At 40.5% G+C, this 21247-nt stretch overlaps 1 protein-coding gene across 3 annotated transcripts in view; it reads right to left on the bottom strand.

The window, feature by feature from the left end:
- The window catches only part of GLIS3 (GLIS family zinc finger 3), a 464054-nt gene that overhangs the window by 304389 nt on the left and 138418 nt on the right, over positions 1–21247 (bottom strand). For all 3 annotated transcript variants that reach the window (XM_037061760.1, XM_037061758.1, XM_037061759.1), the window contains 2 exons: positions 7550–7757; positions 1–1123 (listed from right to left, as the gene is read on the bottom strand). In XM_037061760.1, coding sequence (XP_036917655.1) covers positions 1–1123; positions 7550–7757 — 1331 coding nt within the window. The remainder of the gene's footprint in view (positions 1124–7549; positions 7758–21247) is intronic.

The raw sequence follows: 21247 nt of genomic DNA on the forward strand, positions 1-21247 counted from the left end.
CGTGCACTTGTTAGGCTTCTCTCCAGAGTGGACTCTCATATGGATCAGCAGTTTATAGCGGGCATTGAATGGCTTGTACCTTCGAGGACACCCTGCCCAGAAGCAAGTGAAGTCTTCCCCTTTGCGCTGGTCTATGTGTACCTTCTCGATATGCCGCACAAGTTCCTCCTGCTGGTCATACAAGGCACTGCAGTCAATCCAGCGACAGCAGTGCTTGCCCCCGAGGTCGTCCATCTCCCCATCCTCCTCCAAGGTGGTCTGGGACAGGGCCAGTGGCTGGGAGTGGGGGACCAGCTCTTGGTGGTGCAGGTGAGGATGGGCATGGTAGGGGGGTGGGGGACCTTGGGGTAGTGGTGGCAGAGGAGGCAGAGGAGGCGCGGGGGGCAGATCTAGAGCTGCACTGGGGAAATCATCCAGGCGCTCTGTCTTCAGCAGGCCCGCCGGCTGGCTGTCGGAGCCCGGCAGGCCGTGCTGCACCACCATGTTGTTGACCACGCCAGGCTGGAGGCCGCCGTGCTCCAGCTGCTGCATGCGCTCATACTCCAGCGCGCAGTCCTCCCCATAGGCCGGGAGCGCCAGGCCACCGCTGGCCACCCGTACACCCTTCTGGCCACTAGGCACCGAACACGGCTGGGGGATGCAGCTACCGCGCACTCCCAGGAAATGCCCATAGACCTCGGGCTGCGGCGACATGTTGGCCGGGGAAGCCCTCGACCCGTTGATGTAGGCGACCAAGGACGTGGGAGAGGTACGAATGATGGTATTGAAGTCTATCCCAATGCCATCTGACAACGGGGACAAGGAAAGTGCTCTCTTCTTGGAGCGGGCTGAGTGAGATCTGGCTGAAGAGTGTCGGGGACTAGAGTACGGAGAGTGGCTATTTTCCATGCCAAAAAGGTAGGATGGCAATGAGTTAGACACACTGTTGTTGGACATGGCTGTCCCAGAAGGGAGGCTGAGGTGGTCCCCTAGATCGATGCCATTCTGAGAGCTGTGGCTGGAGGAGAGTGCAGGCAGAGCCCTGTAGCCGTGAGACCACTCTTGTTTCACGCTCAAAGCAGACTGGCTTTCTGTCAGGCTCAATGAAGTCGTTGATGCCAAAGACTCACGTGAAATAAGGGACCTGGAACAGCAGCCAGAGGGGGGGGGAAGACAAACATTTTAGCAGGATATAGATTGCTTAAAAGCTAAAAGAACATTGCATTGACAATCCCTTAAGTATTTCCCCTAATTACATTGTCGGCTAAACACACATTCTTTGGCTAAGATAACACCAAGGCTTTTAGTCCCAGGTAAATAACATTTTACCAAGAACAATAAAGGCTCATGCTCACTGGACTAATAAAACAAAAGATCTATTGTTATAAATAATCTTAACACTTTAATGATAATAAATAGTCCTTGCTTTATTTTTTAACTTTTTTTAATGTTAGGGGAAAATGATAGAGACCTGAGAATAATTAGGGATGCCTGACATGGCAAACTAAATAAGCAAGTATTTATTAAGCACCTTCTGTGTGCAACACACCACAAATAGGCCTTGTAGGGAATGGAGGTCTGAACAGTGTCCCAGTGTTTGAGTAAAATCAACTTGGTGAGGTAAAACATAAACCCATGCTTCAGTTGAAAAAAAAGTAAATCCTCAATGTCAAAGGGTCATCCAGGATACCTGATAATCACTTCTTAACTTTGGAGTAATTCCTCTCCTGTTCTTCCTGCCCTTTTTCAAAACATGCCTCATGTCACAATATTTACATGCATACCAAAATGGTTTGTAATGCAGTCTGGCCACTTTAAAATTCATTTTGTTTTGCGATGACATTGTTGCCTTAAAACTCACTGAAAAGTTTTTTCCCTTGGATGCAAAATTTGTCACAAAGGCTAGATATAACTCACTGTACTTTTCAACTCGGATATGGGGCATATCAGAAAAACCTGGTTTATTTATATGTACCTGCATTGGTGTTTTGCAGAAACCCTTTTTTTTCTTACAAAAAGTAATCAAAAAAATATATAGATGTCTTTCCAGAGCAAACCCATATACTACTTCCAGCTGCTGAACAAGCAGCCTGTTGCAAAAGAGAAAGGAGAAGCATTCTCATCCCTTCTGTTCTTCTTGCTCCTTTTTCCAAAATGGAAGCCAGGAACACTGTTTCCTACAAGCAGGAGATATCAGCCAGGAAATATCTCAGCTCAGAAGTGCATAGTATAAGGTGATAGATAACACCATGGTGGATACGATGTTTCTATCAGGTGAAGTAATGTTTACCAATGACAAACACAGAAAGAATATACGTCCAGTTGCCCCTGACAGATTTTTTTCTTGGTCTAAATTCTTGTATTTGGGATGAAGTCCTTTTGCAAGCCCCAAAGTGGTTTCTGAGCCATCTGTTTTTTAATTCCCCATGGACACTTCAATTATTTTCCCAGCACACCCGCAGCATGCAGCTCTCCCTGCAGAGCTCAGCTGAAGGTTCCTGGTGATAGAATGTCAAGAACCTCTTGGTCTCTTCTCCAGGGAGATCCAGGAATTACATTCTGACCCAAGCCAAATCAGTAGTTTTGTTGTGTATGAGGCAGACAATGTCCTTTGCTTTACACCCTGAGGTTGAGAAAGTTTATGGAGCATTTTCAAATGATGCATTTGCCTGGTCACTGTCACTCTGGAGTGTTTCAGATTTTCAAGCAGTGAATAGCAGGCAGAAAGCATTTATCTACCTGTACGTACTTTCTATATTATGCTATTTGGTTTGAGGGCAGCCTATGTTGAGACATGTTTATTTGTTCCATTATCCAGATATGTTTCCTACTTTTCTCAAATTATGCCTGACTGTAGCTCAGTTTAAATTTAAGCATAACCCCATGCAGGCATGTTAACTCCTCAAACATCAGTTTTCTAAGACAGTTATCATATATGTTTCAGAAAGGAAAGTCTATATTCTATTCTATTCTATTCACTAAGGCAATGATACACAGAGAACTCTCTTTTCTATTTCAAACACGTATAGGAACAAAACTTCCAAAAATAAAGGCCTTGGACTAGTAGCCTGCATCCCTCCTGTGCAATTACACAGAGCTTTTATCTTTCAAAGTTCTAGTCCATGAAATCTCCCCCAAATACACTAGCTCTCAGTGAGAGTCCTCTTCCCAGGGAAGTTACATATTGTCTGTACTGCATCTTAAGCATAACTAACTTCCTCAATACAATTACCGTCTTCAATAAAATTCAAAGCCTTTCCACAGAATGGAGCATTTTTATCTCCCCCAGTACCCACCAGAGTGTTAGATACATAATAAGTTTTCAAAAAATTGCTGATTAAGAGAGGGAACAAATAATCAATATAATAATAACTAACCATCTTTTATAGCTTCCAAAGCATTTTCCCTATACATTCATTATTTCATTTGCTATGGCCTGTGAGGTAAATAAACTGAATTTTTAAAATAACTTCTACTTAAGGACCAAATTTCTTACAGGACTGCGTATGAAGCAGCATTTGATAGGCGGTCACCTAGCTGGACCATGCACATCCTCTGTGCCCCACATCGCATCCCACATGTGGTCCATAAGGCTCTGCTTGACTAAAGGACCTGGTATAACAGGCTTCACATCAACCAAGCGACAGTTGAAACCCACTGTTCCTGTTCTCTTTCTGCAACAATATGTTAAATGACTGAAAGCTTCCAAAGAACTCTCCTGTAACCCCTGCTGCTGTGCACACCATGCCTATGGGAAGAAGAGCTGTGGCTCTATCACCTTACTGACAGCAATCTCCATTTCCACATGTTTATCTGACCCTTAGGAAATTATTTCTGGTGACTAGTTGATTTGGAGCTGTATGTGAAAAAAAAAAGCAATATAGTTCAAACAAAAAAAAAACAATACGAAAGACTCAGAAACTACCAGTGAAACAGGTTAGAGTGGCTAGTAAAGCAAGAGTTCAGTAACTTTCATGGGGACATAACAGGAGTAATGTGAATTGCATGGTTCAAGGCCAAGCTCAAAAGAAATACTAACTTACACATCGTATGTAATTCCTCAAACTGATGTGTGTGTGTGTGTGTGTGTGTGTGTGTGGAGAAGGAAGGGGAGGAGAGGGGCAGTGGGGACGGGAAGGGAGGGGAGGAATATATATATCTCCTACTCTATATGAAAATTCTTACCTATGTGCCTGGACAAATCCCTGAAGAATTAACACTGTGTCTAAACACAGGATGGCTTTGTAAAATGTCAGAACTGACACAGAGAGAACCCTGACTCCACTCTCAGCCCCCTTGGCCTTCTCTGAGCTTTGCAAACACAGTCCAACCTAAAAGGAAAGTTTAGGAAATTCCATCTCTAGAAATTACCTTAATAATCTCTGGTTTAAAAGAGAAAAATGTGGTGTTTTGGGGAGTCTGAAATGACATTATTAGATAGATGGTTGAACTTTGTAACTGACAAGCTACGCAACATTGGGCAAAGCCCTTAGACTTTGTGTCTGGGGTCCATCATCTATCAAACAGGGGTAGTTTATAAATATTCAATCACAAAATGTAGAATCACAATAGATGTGAAAGCACTAGAGAAACTAAACGTATACAAAATCTATGCAAGTAGCATCCGAGCTCTTCTACTGCCCAACTTTTACCAAATTTGTACATGCAGTGACTGCATGAGGTTGTGTCGGCACCTCAGTCTCATCACTTTAGGGGAAATACCTGCAATGGTGCCCGTAAGAAGAGTTTTGGCAATGCCTACACCAAGATGGCTCCTGGGTCTTCAGGAGGGTAAGGTATAGTTCAGATTCCTCATTAAGCAGGGCTAGTCAGAAATGGTTGGGAAATTAATAAAGGCGAATGTACACTATTAGGGCATGATTCTCATCATGGGGTTAAACATAACCCAACAAAGGTAGGGAAGAGTACTTTTTCCAAGATAAGCACTCCAGGAAAAAAAAAAACCCTCAAAGAAAGTCAAAAAAAAGGAATACAGTCAGTAAATCTATAAAAACTACTCAATGTTATCAATAATGAAAAGATACACTTTTTTAAATATCATTTTTCACATCATATTGGCAAAAGTAATAAGAATAATAATTCCTAGTATTTGATAAGAGAACAGAACTCTCAAACTATTTCTGAGTTTACAAATGGGTTGAGTTATTTCTGAAGTGCTATTTTAAGAATATATATCAAAGCCTCAAAACTATACATTTCCAGAATATTTTACTTCTAAGAATTTATTCTAATAACCAGAGATATATAACAAAGTATTCATAAGACTGATTAAATAAAGTATGACTTATAACAGTAAAATAAAAGAAAACTAAATGCCCTATAATAAAAGACCGATAAAATTATAGTTTTATTTATATACTTTTTAAATAAAATGGAATGTTGGCTAGGTATGATGGTGAATACTTTCATTACAGAAGAAAGTGTTTATGTTAAATGAACAAGTAATTATAACACTATGTAGGTTATTAGATCAATTAGGCACAAAGGAAAACCTATGCTTATAACTTAAGTGTTTCCACAGAACTGGAAGGATGTATGTAAAAATTCCACCCATGGCTGCCTAGGGGTGGCTGGATTCAGGATGACTGTCATTTACTGCCTTGTGCTTTTTTATATTTTCCACATTTTCTACAATGAGTAAGAATTATATAGATAATCAGGGGAAAAATAAAATTCACAGCTTGCTATAGGGTAGCCTTCTCTCAGACTGCGCAGTTCATGCCCTCTCTCCCCTACACTTACCCCCCCCCAAATAAAACATAAAGCTGATACTCTCTCCATCTTTATCTCTAGATAGCAAATGCCTTCCAGTTGAACTGCTGCTGCCTCCTATCCTTTCTCTCCTCTGATAGAACACACAAACCAAGGGTCACAACTAAATGTGACCTTTCCAACTTGCTAAAACTAAGTTTCCTAGTTCACCAAGCCACTTTCCAACCCCTGTTTCTTTGCCTATTCTACATATATATATATATGAAATATAGGAGAACTAGGAGAATAGGAGAACTCACAGAATACCTAGTCAAAACACATGTCAATACACCTTTAAGATGTTGTCTTTTAATGATATAAAATTATGATAAGGAATCAAATATGCCAGAAAACAGAGATAATAATCCTTCCCGGGTCAAACCATGAAAGAGCCTGCATTAAAGTACATGGCTGGAGCAGCATGTGCCCCACCTACCTACTGTCAGTTTCTCCATTAATTATGGTTCTCTGCCTCTAAGACATGGGCTGGACTTGCCACCGACAGGAAGCCAAAGGCTTCCCAATGACACCTACCCCACCAGCACAGTTAATTTTACATGCAACACTCAGCAAGTCTGAGAAGTCCCTCAAGACACAATCATCAATGGAGAAATGACAGCAGCAGCTTTCCATCACAAAGACCTCAGGTAAAAAACAAGTTTCCATATCATGAAAAAACTGGTGTAAAAAAATGGTCCAGGAGCTATAATCTTACAGTCTCAAATAGTGGCTAAGAGGACGGCGCAGAGATACAAGAAGTGGAAGGAGGGGTGGAAGGAAAAGAAGGAAGAAGAAGAAGAAAAAGGATCCCAGAACTACAAGGAATCTCTTTCCAGCCCCCGGCCCCCCACCCCCATCCTCCTGCCCCTGCCAAGAAGAGGACAAAGAGGTCTGAAGAGTCAAATTCCTTTGCAAAGTCAGTTCAAACAGAGCCAGGACTAAGAGGCACAAGGTTTGGATTCTGTTCCTTTAAGAAGGCGACTTCTAGAAGATGAAATAATTCATTTCAGACATAGAAATGGACCTTAATATTGCACAGTATTTTGTTTTTATGCCCCCTCCAATATGACCCTTAAGAGATATATTCATCTGAGGGGGTGGTTTCCCTTTTCCTATTCAATTCTCTCCCACACAGTGATATGCAGCATTTCTAAGACCTACTCATTCTGGCACCTAATCAGACACTGTGTTGAAATGTTATATAACTCATACATGAAAGTAAGTCTTCCCAGACACATCACAAAGTCTCGAAATTCAAGATTTCAGTCTTCGTTCTTCTACTATCTCCCCAAACTTTCATTATTGTATTATGCATACATAAGGTATTTAATAGGTACTTGGGTAGATGGATAGACAGGGGAATAAGTGGACAGACGAAACAGCCTGTAAAACAGCCTGGAGACAGTGCAAAATATACACTAAAAAATGAACAGGTAAGACAGATGCACATGGAACATCTCAACGTCTAGGCCGTGACACGTGACTTGCTTCACCAGGAATTGACAAATTTATACCCTAGACTTCAGTGAGTCCCCCAAAACCTCACACCAGGCATTAATTTCGATCACACTAGAAGACAGCAGGTATTAAATCATTTAAAACATTCCTCCCAATTAAGATATTATGGCACATAATTTTTGTACACATTCCCCTAAAAAAACCTCCCAATTAAAAGAGTAGCTTTAGCAAGTCTGTGTGTGTGTGTGTGTGTGTGTGTGTGTGTGTTCAGAAAGGGAAGGGAAAACACTCTTGGGGTGTGATTATACCGTAAGAAGGGGAAAAAAAAGTAACTTGAGACCTGGTATCTGAAGGAGGTATATTCAGGTTGGCTGCATTCATTGCCCTCTGTAAGCTAGGACTGATCTGGTTGCATGCTGTAGAGACCTGGCTTGCTGGAGGTGAAATGGGTCCCAGTCGCTGAACCATCATGGGGCTGCTGGTGACCACTAGATTGTTGCAGCTGCCTTTTCCAATGGACTTGCACTGAGGCCCAAAGCCAAGAGCCCCTAAAAACAAATGAATCAGGTTAGCTTTCATGTCCCTTATATCAGAAATCAGTAAATACACACATGTGCACACTTTTGTTAGGACCCGTCTTTAGAGACAGTCCCCAGATTTTTTTTCTTTTTTAGTATTGGTGATACCAAAAAGCTTCCTCCAGCCCTGGCTGGTGTAGCTCAGTGGATTGAGCGCAGGCCTACGAACCAAACAACTGCGGTTCGATTCCCAGTCAGGGCACATGCCTGGGTTGCAGGCCAGTTCCCAGCAGGGGACACACGAGAAGCAACCATACATTGATATTTCTCTCCCTCTTTCCTTCCCTTCTCCTCTAAAGATAAATAAATAAAACCTTTAAAAAAATCTTCCTCCAATTGCAATGAAAAAGCAATAATGCTACAATAGAAACTCATCTATAATCACCACTTACACAAAATGTGCTTGCATTTTGCTCCTCTGTAGAAGTGCCCAGTGATATTAAGAATCATTTTATCATCTCCTTAACTAAAGATTTAAGGTGGTAAGTAAATGGGATTACTAACATCAAACTAAGTTTTTTCTAGACTAACTAATATCTTGAAGCACCCAGCAAGGAAAGTTGATGCTGCTGGTTGGGAAAACAAACAAACAAACTTGTTTAACTGGTTTACTTCGTTCCAATTCTGGCCTTGCTACAAGCCTCTTTCAAACAATATAATCTGGCTGCGTCTCTCCTATCTGGACTTCTCTTCTTCATCCCAACACACTGTCATTGGACATACACCCAGTTTTCAAAAAATAAGGATGAGAAAGCCACAAACAAAACACTCATTCTAATTAGACATAGATTTTTCATTTTATTACCAACAATCTTCGAATGTAGTAAAATTTGGTACATACCCAAAAAGGAAAGTAAAAAAAAAAGAAAGAAAGAAAAGAAAGCCACAAGAATCTGTGTTGTTAGGGAAAAGTGAAAAGCAAAGAGAAGAAAGAAAAACACTGTCATGACTCACTTACAAAAAAAATAATAATGGTTGAATCATTTTAGACATTCTTTCTGCACGGATGTATTTTTTCAAACCTTCTTTGCAAACTACCTGGTCAAGTCTCAGTGACTGCACACTCTGTTCCCATTTCAAACAAACAAAAATAAATATGATCTCAGTTTTTAACAAATGAGGCTCTAAATTTTTCGCACAAAATTTCCCATCTCCCTCATTGATATATTTGGGATAAAGTAGGTGGAAAAGCATCCCTGTAACTTTCCTTAGTCCTAGGGGGTATATTAGTCCTAGGAGGTATAATTTCCCATTTTGTTTTCCCCAAAAGACCGTCATCTTCTGTAACATTCTCTCCCAAGAGCCCACAAAACTGAAAAATAAACAAGACCTTAGAGCAATCACTATGCTCCCATTAATGAAACCAGATCTTAAAAATGCTGGGAGAGTAACAACATCATTACCTGGCAGGAAACCTGGTATATAGTCCAGCCCTTTGGAAAACTAAAATCCAAGTGGTAATGGACTTGCCCAAGGTCACACAGGGATTCATGGACAGAGCATAAATACATTCCACCAGGGTATATTTTCACGGCACTTGGTTGCTTAAAGGTGCTCAATGCTTTGTTTGCTCTGTGGATACTTTCCAAGATCATTAGCTCTGAGAGAAAATTCTAATTTTTTTAAGATACACAAGCCAGAACCTTCCCTCTACCTCTTTCCCTGCAGCTTATACCCGATGCATCTTCTTGTGCCTTGAAAGGTCAGTTATAGATGGTGAATCTGTCTTCATAACTCCTAACACTGTACCATATAAGGGTTTCATGTCATTATTAAGAGTAGTGGATATGTTTTTGTGCAATAACCATAACTTAGTATATTAAATGCCAACAAACTGCATGCCATTTGCTTTTCAAATCCTCCTTTATCTTGGAAAAAAGGCAATGTGATGGTTCATAGCCTAGTCCAGTAAAAAAGACACTCGAATTCTCTGCTCAGGTCCCATCCCTATCAGTCACAGCTATTAACAGCAACATCAGCCCTGGCTGAGTGGTTCGGTTCCTTGGGGTGTTGTCTCACACACCAAAAAAGTTCAATCCCGATCAGGGCACACACCTAGGTTATGGGTTCCATCCCTGGGTGGGCTGCATATGAGAGGCAACCAATCAATGTTTCTTTCTCACATCTCTCTCCCCAACCCCTCATTCTCTCTGCCCCCCACTTCCTTCCTGTCTCTCTAAGATTAATGAACATATCCTCGGGTAAGGATTAAAAGAAAAGCAACATTAGATGTCAGTATTCTGTCAAACTTAATGTCGTGTATTTATCTAAGCAACTCGCTCACTTCATGCCTGCTTCCACCTCAGTAAAAAGGTATTAATATCTACCTCTAAAACAAATACATATTAGCACCAAGAACAGCACACCCAAGAAATACTATTTGGTGGCAAAATATATTAACAGATTCTTACATCAAATCTAAGATGCCATATATTGTAAGGCATACTGTTATTTTATGTACCAGTAAGAACATGTGCTGAGCTGTAAATTAAATCAGTGCATGGTGTTGAGATTTCAGAGATGTTCTGGTGTGAAAACATGCACACCTTAAGTAGGTAAGTACCAATATTATGGCTGAGGAATCTCTAACCCTTGTCTTGCTCATGATCTTCTCTGCCTAGAACGCTCTTTCCCTGAGCTGGCTATCTAGGGCACACCTCTAGTGTGCTAGCTAGTGCATGTTCAAGGTCTCAATTCAAAGGTCACATTCCCTCTGACTTCCCCCACTCCCACTGCATACTGGGAAGGTAGGACCAATTCTTCTTTTCATTTCCCTGCAGTCTCTCATAACACATCTGCCACAAAACCTTCAGGGGACTGAAATACATGCCTGCCATCTTCTCCCCTTATATACTTTTCTGCTCTTTAAAAGTAAAGTACTTGTTTAAGGAATCTCTGCTTCCTCAGCACCTAGCTCTAGGCCTGAGCAGAGCCTGAACAGAGCACAAACAATAAAGTCTGTCAATGAAGTTAAGTAGAAATGAATGAATGATGCAGATTAAAATCACAATCAGATACCATTGCACAATAATGAGAATGGCCATCATAAACAAACCAACAAACAAACAAGTGTTGGTGAGGTTGCGGACAAAAGGGAAACCTAGTGCACTTTGGTGGGATTGCAGTCTGGTGCAGCCACTGTAGAGAAGAGCATGGTATTTCCTCAGAAAACTAAAAATGGAGCTGCCTTTTGACCCAGCAATTCCACTGCTGGGAAGATACCCGAAGAACCCTGAAACACCAATCCAAAAGAACCTATGCACCCCAATGTTCAGAGCAGCACAATTTACAATAGCCAAGTGCTAGAAGCAACCTAAGTGTCCATCAGTAAATGAGTGGATCAAAAACTACAGTACATTTACACGATGGAATACTGTGCAGCAGAAAGAAAGGAGTTCCCACCCTTCACAACAGAATGGATGGATCTGGAGAGCATTATGCTAAGTGAAATAAGCCAGGTGGTGAAAGACAAATACCATATGATCTCACCTTTAAGTGGAACCTAATCAACAAAACAAGAAAGCAAAATATAACAGAGATACTGAAATAAAGAACAAAATTACACTAACAAGAGGAGAGGAGGGAGAGGGATAATGGGGGTAAAGGGGGGGAAGTAGTAAAGGAACATGTATAAAGGACCCGCGGACAAAGCCAAAGGGGGGTAGGATCTATGGTGGGAGGTGGGGAGGGTTGGGGTAGGGGTAGTGGTCAAGGGAAAATGGAGACAACTGTACTTGAACAATTTAAAAAAATGAATGAATGAAAAGATAGTTATGTACAGGAATATCAAATACTGACAGATTTTTCAACCAAAATCCTCCAGGTTTTCTTTTTAAAATTGAAAAACAGGCAGTGCTGTTTTTCAATAACAAACTCCAACTAAGTCCATCCTTTGACACATTTCCACAGTACTGCTAACTTCCCAGCATCTCCATCATTTTTACTGTATTACCCTCCACTCCCAAATACACTGGTCAACTTGAACCCCATCTACCATAGAGGAGTGACAGCTTCTGGTAAGTTTCACATATGGCATCCTTGAAGCCTCAGGCTAAATGGTAAATTTCTTGGGAATAGGTAATATTTGTGACACAGCTGTGAGAATGTTCTGGGAAATGGCATCATTTGTCTCAAAGATAGAGGCAAACAACAATTTGACCTTGGGCCACTGGGCTCAATGTAACCATCTAATTTTTTGGTCATAATTCTAGACAGGATGAATACCTTCAGACTACTCAGAATTGTGCAGCATTTAAAGTGTGGGCTCGCCAGTCTGCCTAGGATGCACCCGGCACCCTGTTAGTTGTGTTACTTGGGCATGTTACTTAAACATTTGTGTGCCTCATCTCCATGTCTGTGTCTTCTCATCTGCACATTGTCTAACACATAGTAGGTACTCAATGTATTAGCAGCTACTGTTGTGTTTGTTGTTATTATTATTCATGACTGTGATCACATTTTTGCTCCATTCACCTTTTTGAAATAAAAGTTCACAATTCTTTGCATGCAACAAGATAGTAAATTAGTCTATTTAATTCTCTACCTATTTCCAATGTTCTATCTATTTGGAATCTGAAGCCAATTTTTTTTAACCCAGGTGCCACCACAGACAGAGAAAGTTTCCAACTGGCCAAGTTAGAATGTTCCTTGGCTTGTCATCCTCTGTAAACAAACTATAACTTTTCTGACTGCCAGATGTGCCAACTACATGTGCACTAGTTTTCATTTTTAAATACCACTTTTTAGTGACTGCATAATGTTTTTTAAAAATATGTTTACTGCTCAGATAAGGATCTGAGTGGATGACATTCTGAGTACCACAAATATTCTGTCCAAAACCACTGCATGCCTTTGAAAAAAAATCAAGTGCATATAATAAACCTCCCAGAGGAGCAAATAGCATGCAAAATATACCTGTTTAGGGTGATTTTCTTCTCTTATGGACTCTCTTAAGACTGGCATCCTAAGTACCACACTTTGGAAAACAATAAATTAAAACATGAAGAATGAACACATGAATAAGAAAGAGATGGTAGGATGTAAATATGAAAACAAGAGAGGAGGCATGGTGTATACTGGGGAAAATGAGGAAAAGTCAGGACTGCCTGCAAAAGGGAAAAGGGAAACCAGAAGAAAGGGAGAAAACAGAGCTTAGAAGGCTGGTTCAGTCAGTCTGAGTTCGCCAATGGCTGCAAACCTGGCTGGAGCGTTCGTGTTACCAGGAAAGTTTTTCAAAAAATACAAATTTACAGGCTCCATCTCAAACCAACTAAGCCAGATGAGGCTGATTCAGTTGGCCCTCGGACACGCATCTGGGGCAGTGTGCTACAGATAGGGGTGTACCCCTGCTGGATACCAAGTTCATCCAAGATTAATCTGGTGGAGATGGGGAGGAAGGCTGAAGGATGACATAAAACTGAACGTGAGGAAGAGGCCACATGGTGGTAAATGACAGCATAAGACAGCGATGGCTATGGAAGCAAGTTAGAGCAAGATTGACTGTTTTATAGCTGGTTGATAAAGATTTAGGAGATCAAGTTTAAAAAGTAGGAGGTCACAGAAAGACTATTTTTGTGACTCTATTCCAAAGTGAGTTACTTTGTCCCAGCCAATAAATAGGTCACATAGAATCCAGATTAATGAAGGTTCCCATGAATCATGCAATATTCTACGACAAAGAAGTTCAGCTTGAATCTACCAAGTTTATCCCACAAAGATAACTTTCACACCAACACTCTTCCAACCTTAGTCAGCATTCAGGAATGTTGGCCACAAAGTATGGAATCACCAGCATTACTCATTTCATTTCATCCCTGCATTAAATGGAACTGTATTCATACCCTGAGAGATTAAAATATATCGTATTCCTTCCTGTACCACTCAGTTCCCTGGATTCCTGGACGCGAAGCCTCATTCCCATTCCTCACCACTTGGGCACCCCTGATAAGATGTTATTAAGAATGCACAGCTCCAAATCACCTCGTAAAGATATAAAGATGTATTAGACACCATTCCCCAAAATTTATATTCTAACGTCCCACCAGTCTATTGTACATCAATTACCAACTAATTAGTAGAGAGTGCTTATGCTGACCCTTCTGTTTTCTCGTGTAATGATTTGCCAAGTTAACTGAAAGCTGTTCTGCTCCACAGAGACTCTTAGGATACCAAAAGTGTTAAATAAAGTTCGCCAATGATTAGCCTAGAAAACCAAAGAGGAAATGTAAGCACATTTTATTACTTTTCCCTCAACAAATTTTCTAACCACCTCATGGGACTAGGGCAGATATATTTGTTAAATAAGCAAATAACCATTACTCTGAAAAACTGAAACACCAGTACAGGCCCAATTTAGTGACTTACTGCTCACTGATAAGGTCTATTGAGTCTCTGCTCTGTGCTACAGTATGCACTCTAGGGAGTGCAGATACATACAGGAATATAAGATAATTCTCACTTACAATCTAATTTAGAAGGCTTTAAACCAAGGTGTATCTGTGGGATTAACCTGTGAATATAAGTTAATTCCAGGTGAAATTATTATATACTATTTGCTCTGTTAAGACTGGACTTCCATAAATATAAGGAGATAAGAAGGGAGGGAGGAAGCATATTTTAATGGGAGAAAAGTGCCTCAGTTTCCCCAAGATCATGACTAGGTAACATTTATTAAGTACTATTAGTGGGCTCAGTGCTACTCTGCACTAACAAAGTCCTAGGTCTTTGAATTAGCCCTCAAAGTGCTTCTGACCAGTTGGAGAGTTTTAATCAACACATGAAACCATTAGGACACATGCAGCCTTAAACTGAGTTGCCATAACACTCAGCACAGAAAGAGTTCAAACAAGAAGATATGTATAAACTGGAGGAGGTTTGTTGGAGGAGGTGAGACTTGATCTGAGTCTGTCAGTAAGAGGCAGGGAGGTAGCAGTACGAAGAGTAGGCTGGCCAAAGTGAGGTGAAGAGATGTGCTAGGAAAGTTATGGAGGCAGCATGGGGAAATGGTCAAGAAGGGAGATGCTAAGGTCAGAATGGCTTCACTTACCAGCTGTTTGACCTTGGGCAAGCTCCTTAAACTCTCTGTGCCTCTGTTTCCTCATCCAGAAAATGGGTTGATCACTGTACCTACCTTCATTAGGCTGTCTGGAAAACTAGTCAGTCAATGTTTGTAAGGCACTTATAATAGTGTTTAGCAACGTGTAAGTTCTCTATAAGCCTTAGGCATTCACATTCTTAGGAAAGTAGTATATTACACGGGGCATCCAAGGGAAGGCCTCTATACATGCTATAGTAGGTTTTTAGCATGGTTGTGATAGCTGAAGGACTATGAAGAGGGCAGTCTAATTGTTTTCAATAATATGGAAGCAGAGCAAAGACTGAAGGCAGGACACCAAGCTAGGAAGATGTTGTCATGGTCTCAGAAGCTTGAGTCACGAGGCCTGGACCAGGTCATGTAGCCATAAACCAAGGGAACAGAGTAACCCCAAATGACCTTACAAAGAAAAAAAATAAAAAGAGTTGTTGAAGAGCCTGTAAGAAATACTAGATTCCAAACCCTTCTCCATAAATTAATATCATGTTTTTCCTAAGTTGCTTCTTCCACAAAGCCAACCAAAAGCAGAAATTGGATGAGAAAGGGCAAAACTGCCTATTGGTGAGACCCCTTTACTGTATGAAACAATGACTGGGGACCCCTCTGTCCACATATCTACATTGGGATGTATACCAAATAAAAAATTTCTACAATGTCTAAGACTTTGCTGCCTATGTTTTCTTCTAGGGTTTTTATGTTTTGGGGTCTACCATTTAAGTCTTTGATCTACTTTGAACTTACTCTTCTGTGTGGCATAAGAAGGTGGCCTACTTTCATTTTTCTGTATGTATCTGTCCAATTTTCCCAATGCCATTTTTCAAATAAACTATCTTTAGTTCATTGCATGTGCTTGCTTCCTCTCTCAAATATTAATTGACTATAAAGGTGCGGGTTTATTTCTGGACTATTCTGTTCCATTGACCTATGTGTGTGCTTTTATGCCACTGCCAGGCTGTTTTGATTACTATGGCCTTATAGTATAGTTTGATATTTGGTAGAGTGTATCCTCCAACTTTGCTCTTCTTTCTCAGGGTTGCTGTTGCCATGTGGAGCCTTCTAGGGTCCCATATAAACTTTTGAAATATTTGGTCTAGTTCTGTGAAATATGTCATAGGACTCTTCATGGAGATTTCACTGAGTCTATAGATTGCTTTGAGGACTATGGACATTTTAATGATGTTAATTCTTCCTTTCCATGAAAGTCCCTGAATAGACACTTCTTCAGAGAGGACATACAAATGGCCAAAAGACATATGAAAAGATGCTCCACTTCACTAATCATCAAAGAAAGGCAAATTAAAACCACAATGAGATGCCATCTCACATCTGTCAAAATGGCCATCATTGATAAATCAACAAACAACAAGTGTTGGCAAGGATGTGGAGGGAAACCTTTTTGTATTGTTGTTGGGAATGCAGACGGGTGCAGCCTCTGTGGAAAGCATTTTGGAGTTAACTCAAAAAATTAAAACTGGATCTACCTTTTATCCCAGAGGTCTCACTTCTGGGAATATATCCAAACTAATGCAAAACACTAATCTGAAAGAATATAAGCATTCCTACGTTCATTGCAGTGTCATTTACAATCACCACAATATGGAAGTAGCCCAAGTGTCCATCAATAGATGAGAGGACAAAACAACTACACAATGGAATTGTACTCGGCCACAAAAAAAAGAGAAAGTTTACCCTTTGCAACAACATGGACAGACCTAGAGAACATTATGCTAAGTGAAAAAAGCCAGTCAGAGAAACACAAACAATGTATGATTTCGCTTACATGCGGAATGTATTGAAAAAACTAACTACCAAGCAAAATAGAGACAAACTCATAGACAGCAGGCTGACAGCTCTGGGTAGAAAGTTAGGGGGTGGAGTGATGGAGCAAAAAGAAAAAAGGACTCGTGGACAACAGTGTGGTTATGGCGGGGGGTGGGGGCATATAAGGGGATAAATGATAATAAAAATACAGCCAAAAATAAATTTAAAAATAAATAATGGTGCTATAAAAAAAGAGTAATGAGACTTTGGTAAAGATGGATGTGTAGGTAAACACAGTACTTACTTCCTCCTACAATCACATCAAAATTACAACTAAACTACAGAAAACCATCATTCAGAACCACCTAAAATCTGGCTGAATGGAAGTCCTACAATTAGAAAACTAAAGAGGAAGACACATCGAGACTGGTAGGAGGAGCAGAGAAAAAGAACAGGCTAGTCCCACATCCACATGTAGCAGATAAAAACTGGGAGGGATATCTTAGTTGCAGAGGTCCACCCTGAGGAGTGGAGCTCCACCCCAGCTCCACACAAGGCTCCCAAGCCCAGGGTTCCAGAGCCAGGAAGAGAAGTTCCCATAACTTCTGGCTGTAAAAACCAACAGGGATTTGGCTGAGTAAGACAAAGGGCTGAAATCTCAGGCATTCCTGTAAAAGGGCCTGTGCAAGGAGTTACTCAGACTCACTCCCTCTGAGCTCTTGCACTGGGGCAGCAGCTTGAAAGGAACCAGGGACATATGGGGAGGAACTACACTGTACAGCATCAGAGCAAGAGCTAGGGTGGAGCAACTTTCTCCCAGACAGAAGGGCTAGCAGAAGCCATTGTTCCTTTAATGAACCCTCCCCAACAGAGCCAACAGGAAGGGGCCATATCTGAGTCTCCATCAACCTGGTTCACACTGTTTGCCTCTCCTTGGTGATTCCCTAAGCCCTCACTGCACTCAACTTTTAGGCCCACAGAAGCTGTTTCCAGGGACTTTTCCATGTGAATGGCCTATCTTGGCTAATGTTTCAGTTTCCTAAAATCTCTCAAACAAGCAGCATCTGGCCTTAGTATCCCCTGCACCTTTCAATAAGTATTCCTAGCCCTGACATGAGCATCAGCCAGCCTTGGTTCACATCTTGGCCTTGTCTGCACACCTCCAAGCCCACAAGTAGCAGCCATCTGCAGATCACTTTGTAGCTCCTGTCAGGTAGCCCCAGATAAATACAGGCAGCAGCCAACTGTGGCCTATACTTCCTCATAAGACCCAAAGCCAGTATACCCAGTAGACAGCTTCAGACCACATCAAAGTACCAGCACCCAACCACCTCCACAAGCAACATACCTAATGGAGAGACTCAGCAGGTACCAGAGCCCCGCTGAAGTAAGTCCTGCTTGGTGGAGTGAGCCCATGAACAGCTGATCCTCTGACAGTGGTAAGAGGTCTGTGGTTAGTAGTAGTAGCCAGTCCTTGCAGTCAATTGGCCTAGGGGTCAATCCCTCACACTGACACACCAACTGCAACCAAGGTTCAACTACAACAGGAGTGGTGTACACAGCCCGCAAAGTGTACACTTCAAGTACCCAGCTTGCGTGGCTGGGAAGGTTGTGCCATCGGACTCTACAGAACACCTACTATACTGGGCCACGCTACCAAGCCTAAGAGACACAGCAGCTCTGCATAATACATAAAAACAAACACAGGGAAACTGCCAAAATGAGGAGACAAAGACACATGTCCCAGATGAAAGAATAGACTGAAACTCTAGAAAAAATATTTTTTAAAAATGAAGACAAACAATTTACTAGATGTGGAGTTCAAAACACTGGTTATAAGGGTGCTCAATGAACTTAGTGAGAAGTTCAACAACATTAAAAAACAACCGGTCATAAATGAAGATACACTAACTGAAATGAAAAATAATTTACAGAAAATCAACAGTAGAGTAAATAAAGCCAAGAATCAAATCAGTGATTTGGAATATAAGGAAGCAAAAACACCAAACCAGAACAGCAAAAATACAAAACAATTTTTTAAATGAGGATACCATAAGCCTCTGGGACATCCTCAAATGCACCAATGTTCACATCAGAGGGTGTCAGAAGGAGAAGAGAGAGGAGAAGAAATTTAAAACCTATTTGAAAAAGTATAACAGAAAACTTCCCTAACTGGGTGGGGGAAAAAACACATACAAGTTCAGGAAGTGCAAAGAATCCCAGAAACAATGAATCCCTAGAGGCCTACACCAAGACACATCATAATTAAGATGCCAAAGTTTAAAGACAAAGAGACAACCTTAAAAGCAACGAGAGAAAAGCAGTTAGTTACCTATAAGTGAGCCCCTGTAAAATGGTAAGCTGATTTCTCAACAGAATCTTTGCAAGCTAGAGGTATTGGCGATAATATTCAAAGTGATGAAAAGCAAGGACCTACAACCAAGATTACTCTATCCAGCAAAGCTATCATTTATAATCAAAGGACAGATAAAGAGCTTCTCAGATAGGAAAAAGCTAAAGGAGTTCATCACCATCAAACCAGTATTATATGAAATGCTAAAGGGGAAGAAGAAGAAGGAGAGGGAGAGGAAGGGGAAGGAGAAGAAGGAAGAGGAGGAGGAGAAGAAGAAGGAAGAGGAAGAGGAAAAGATTCAGATTATGAACAATAAAATGGCAATGAATACATATCTATCAACAATTTAATCTAAAAAACAAAATAAATGAACAAGCAGAACAGAAACAGAATCATAGTTACAGAGAACATTTTGATGGTTGCCAAATGGAAGCAGGGTTTGGAGGAGAGATGAAAAGGGTGAAGGAACTAAGAAATAAAAATGGTTGTGACAGGATAGGTATGGGGATGTAAAGTACAGCATGGGGAATATAGTCAATAATATTCTAATAACTATGTATGGTGTCAGGTCCAAAATTTATCAGGATGATCACTTAGTAAGGTGTCTAATCACTGGACTGTACACCTGAGACTAATATAATAATGTATGTCAACGGTAATTGAAAAAAATTTTTAAATGATTTCAAAAAAGAACAATGCTTATGTTGTGCCTAAAATTTGTAAAGGAGTAGTGTTATTTACCTAAGTTGAATGTGAAACTGAGAATAACTGTGAATAAAAACTTGAATACTAATTGAGCTGAAAACTTATTTCCTGAGTAACACACACATTTTTAGAAGAGAATCACAAATCATAAGTAATGCTAAGATCCTACGGCTTTGAAAGTAAATGGGAAGGAGAGAAATAAAATCCCTCCCCAATTCTCCAAGGATTGATTTACTGAAGGTCTTAATTTGATAGTTAGAGTGCCTCCTTTTTGACTGCTTCAGGAGAACAAGATTACAAACTCTGCCAGAATTTGTTCCCCCTCTTTGTTCTAAACATTCCACAACAAAACAAAAATAACAGGGAAAATCAGAGGGCTTACTTGGATTCTTGCACAATGAGAGGAACATGAACCTTGATACAAATCTATAGTTTGGAAGAAAATGTTACAATAAATCTCTATGAATCACTGGATAATATTAGCTCCTTACAGCGAGCCAAAAAAATATGAAGGTTATCTACAAAAATATTTTCAATAAGGAAGACTGTTTAGACACCAATCTTAGTGAGATCATTCTGTCAATTTTAAAATGGAGTCAATATAATTCGCTTCCAAACAAGTCTACCAATCTAACAAGTATGTGCAATTTTTGCACTTAGATATATGTTTCAGAGTCATATGAGATGGGACCCAAAAAAGCCCCAGAATTTATTTATAAATAATTGTGCATTTATTCTTACATGTTTCAACTTCAGTCACCTTCAAATTACTCTCCATTTGACTCAATACACCTATCAACAGAGACTTTTTTCCACTGCTCAAAACAGTTCTGAACTCATCAGTTTTGACACCTTTTACTGCTTCTGCCATTTTTTTGTTTCACCTCTTTCACATTGGCAAAGGGAACTTTAAGAACTTCTTTTCATTCAGGGAAACAACAAAAAAAGTCACTTAGAGTAAGATTGGGTAAATAGGAAGAGTGTGGCATGGGGATTATGCTGTTTTTGGTCAAAAACTGCTGAACACTCAACACTGAATGGCCAGGTGTACATGTAAATCACCCAGCATGAAATGGACAAACATGTTGAGTTTCACTGAAGCCAAACGCAGCCTCTCACAACAACACCGGCTTGTACACTGATCCAGATGGGTTTCTAGAACACTTTATCTAGCAGAGGAAGCCTGTACTACAAGGGGTCCTCAATGTGAAAGATAAGTTGGGGGGAGGGGGGTTAGGGTCCCCTCCCTCATACTTTGAGAAACCAAGTTATGTTTAAAAGCTGAAGGACTCAGGAGAAATAAATCACTTTTGCCAAATTTCACAGGTATCCCCTTCCCTTTCTTCTCTCTTATAGCTATTACTAGTTATACAAACCTATTCTGTAGGTACTCATTTTGTGATACATCAAGAAAAAAAAACATTAATAAAGGAAAGTGTCTTTTCTTTGGTCTTCTATCCAGCATTCTGAGCTAGCGATGGCAAAACCATGTAACCATTCAGAAGAGATTTTGTTCCACGTTCAGAATTATAAACCAATGAGTAAAAA

This window comes from Sturnira hondurensis, unplaced genomic scaffold (genome assembly GCF_014824575.4).
Source record: "Sturnira hondurensis isolate 20B ecotype Veracruz unplaced genomic scaffold, ASM1482457v3 Scaffold0013515, whole genome shotgun sequence".
Classification (NCBI taxonomy): Eukaryota; Metazoa; Chordata; class Mammalia; order Chiroptera; family Phyllostomidae; genus Sturnira; species Sturnira hondurensis.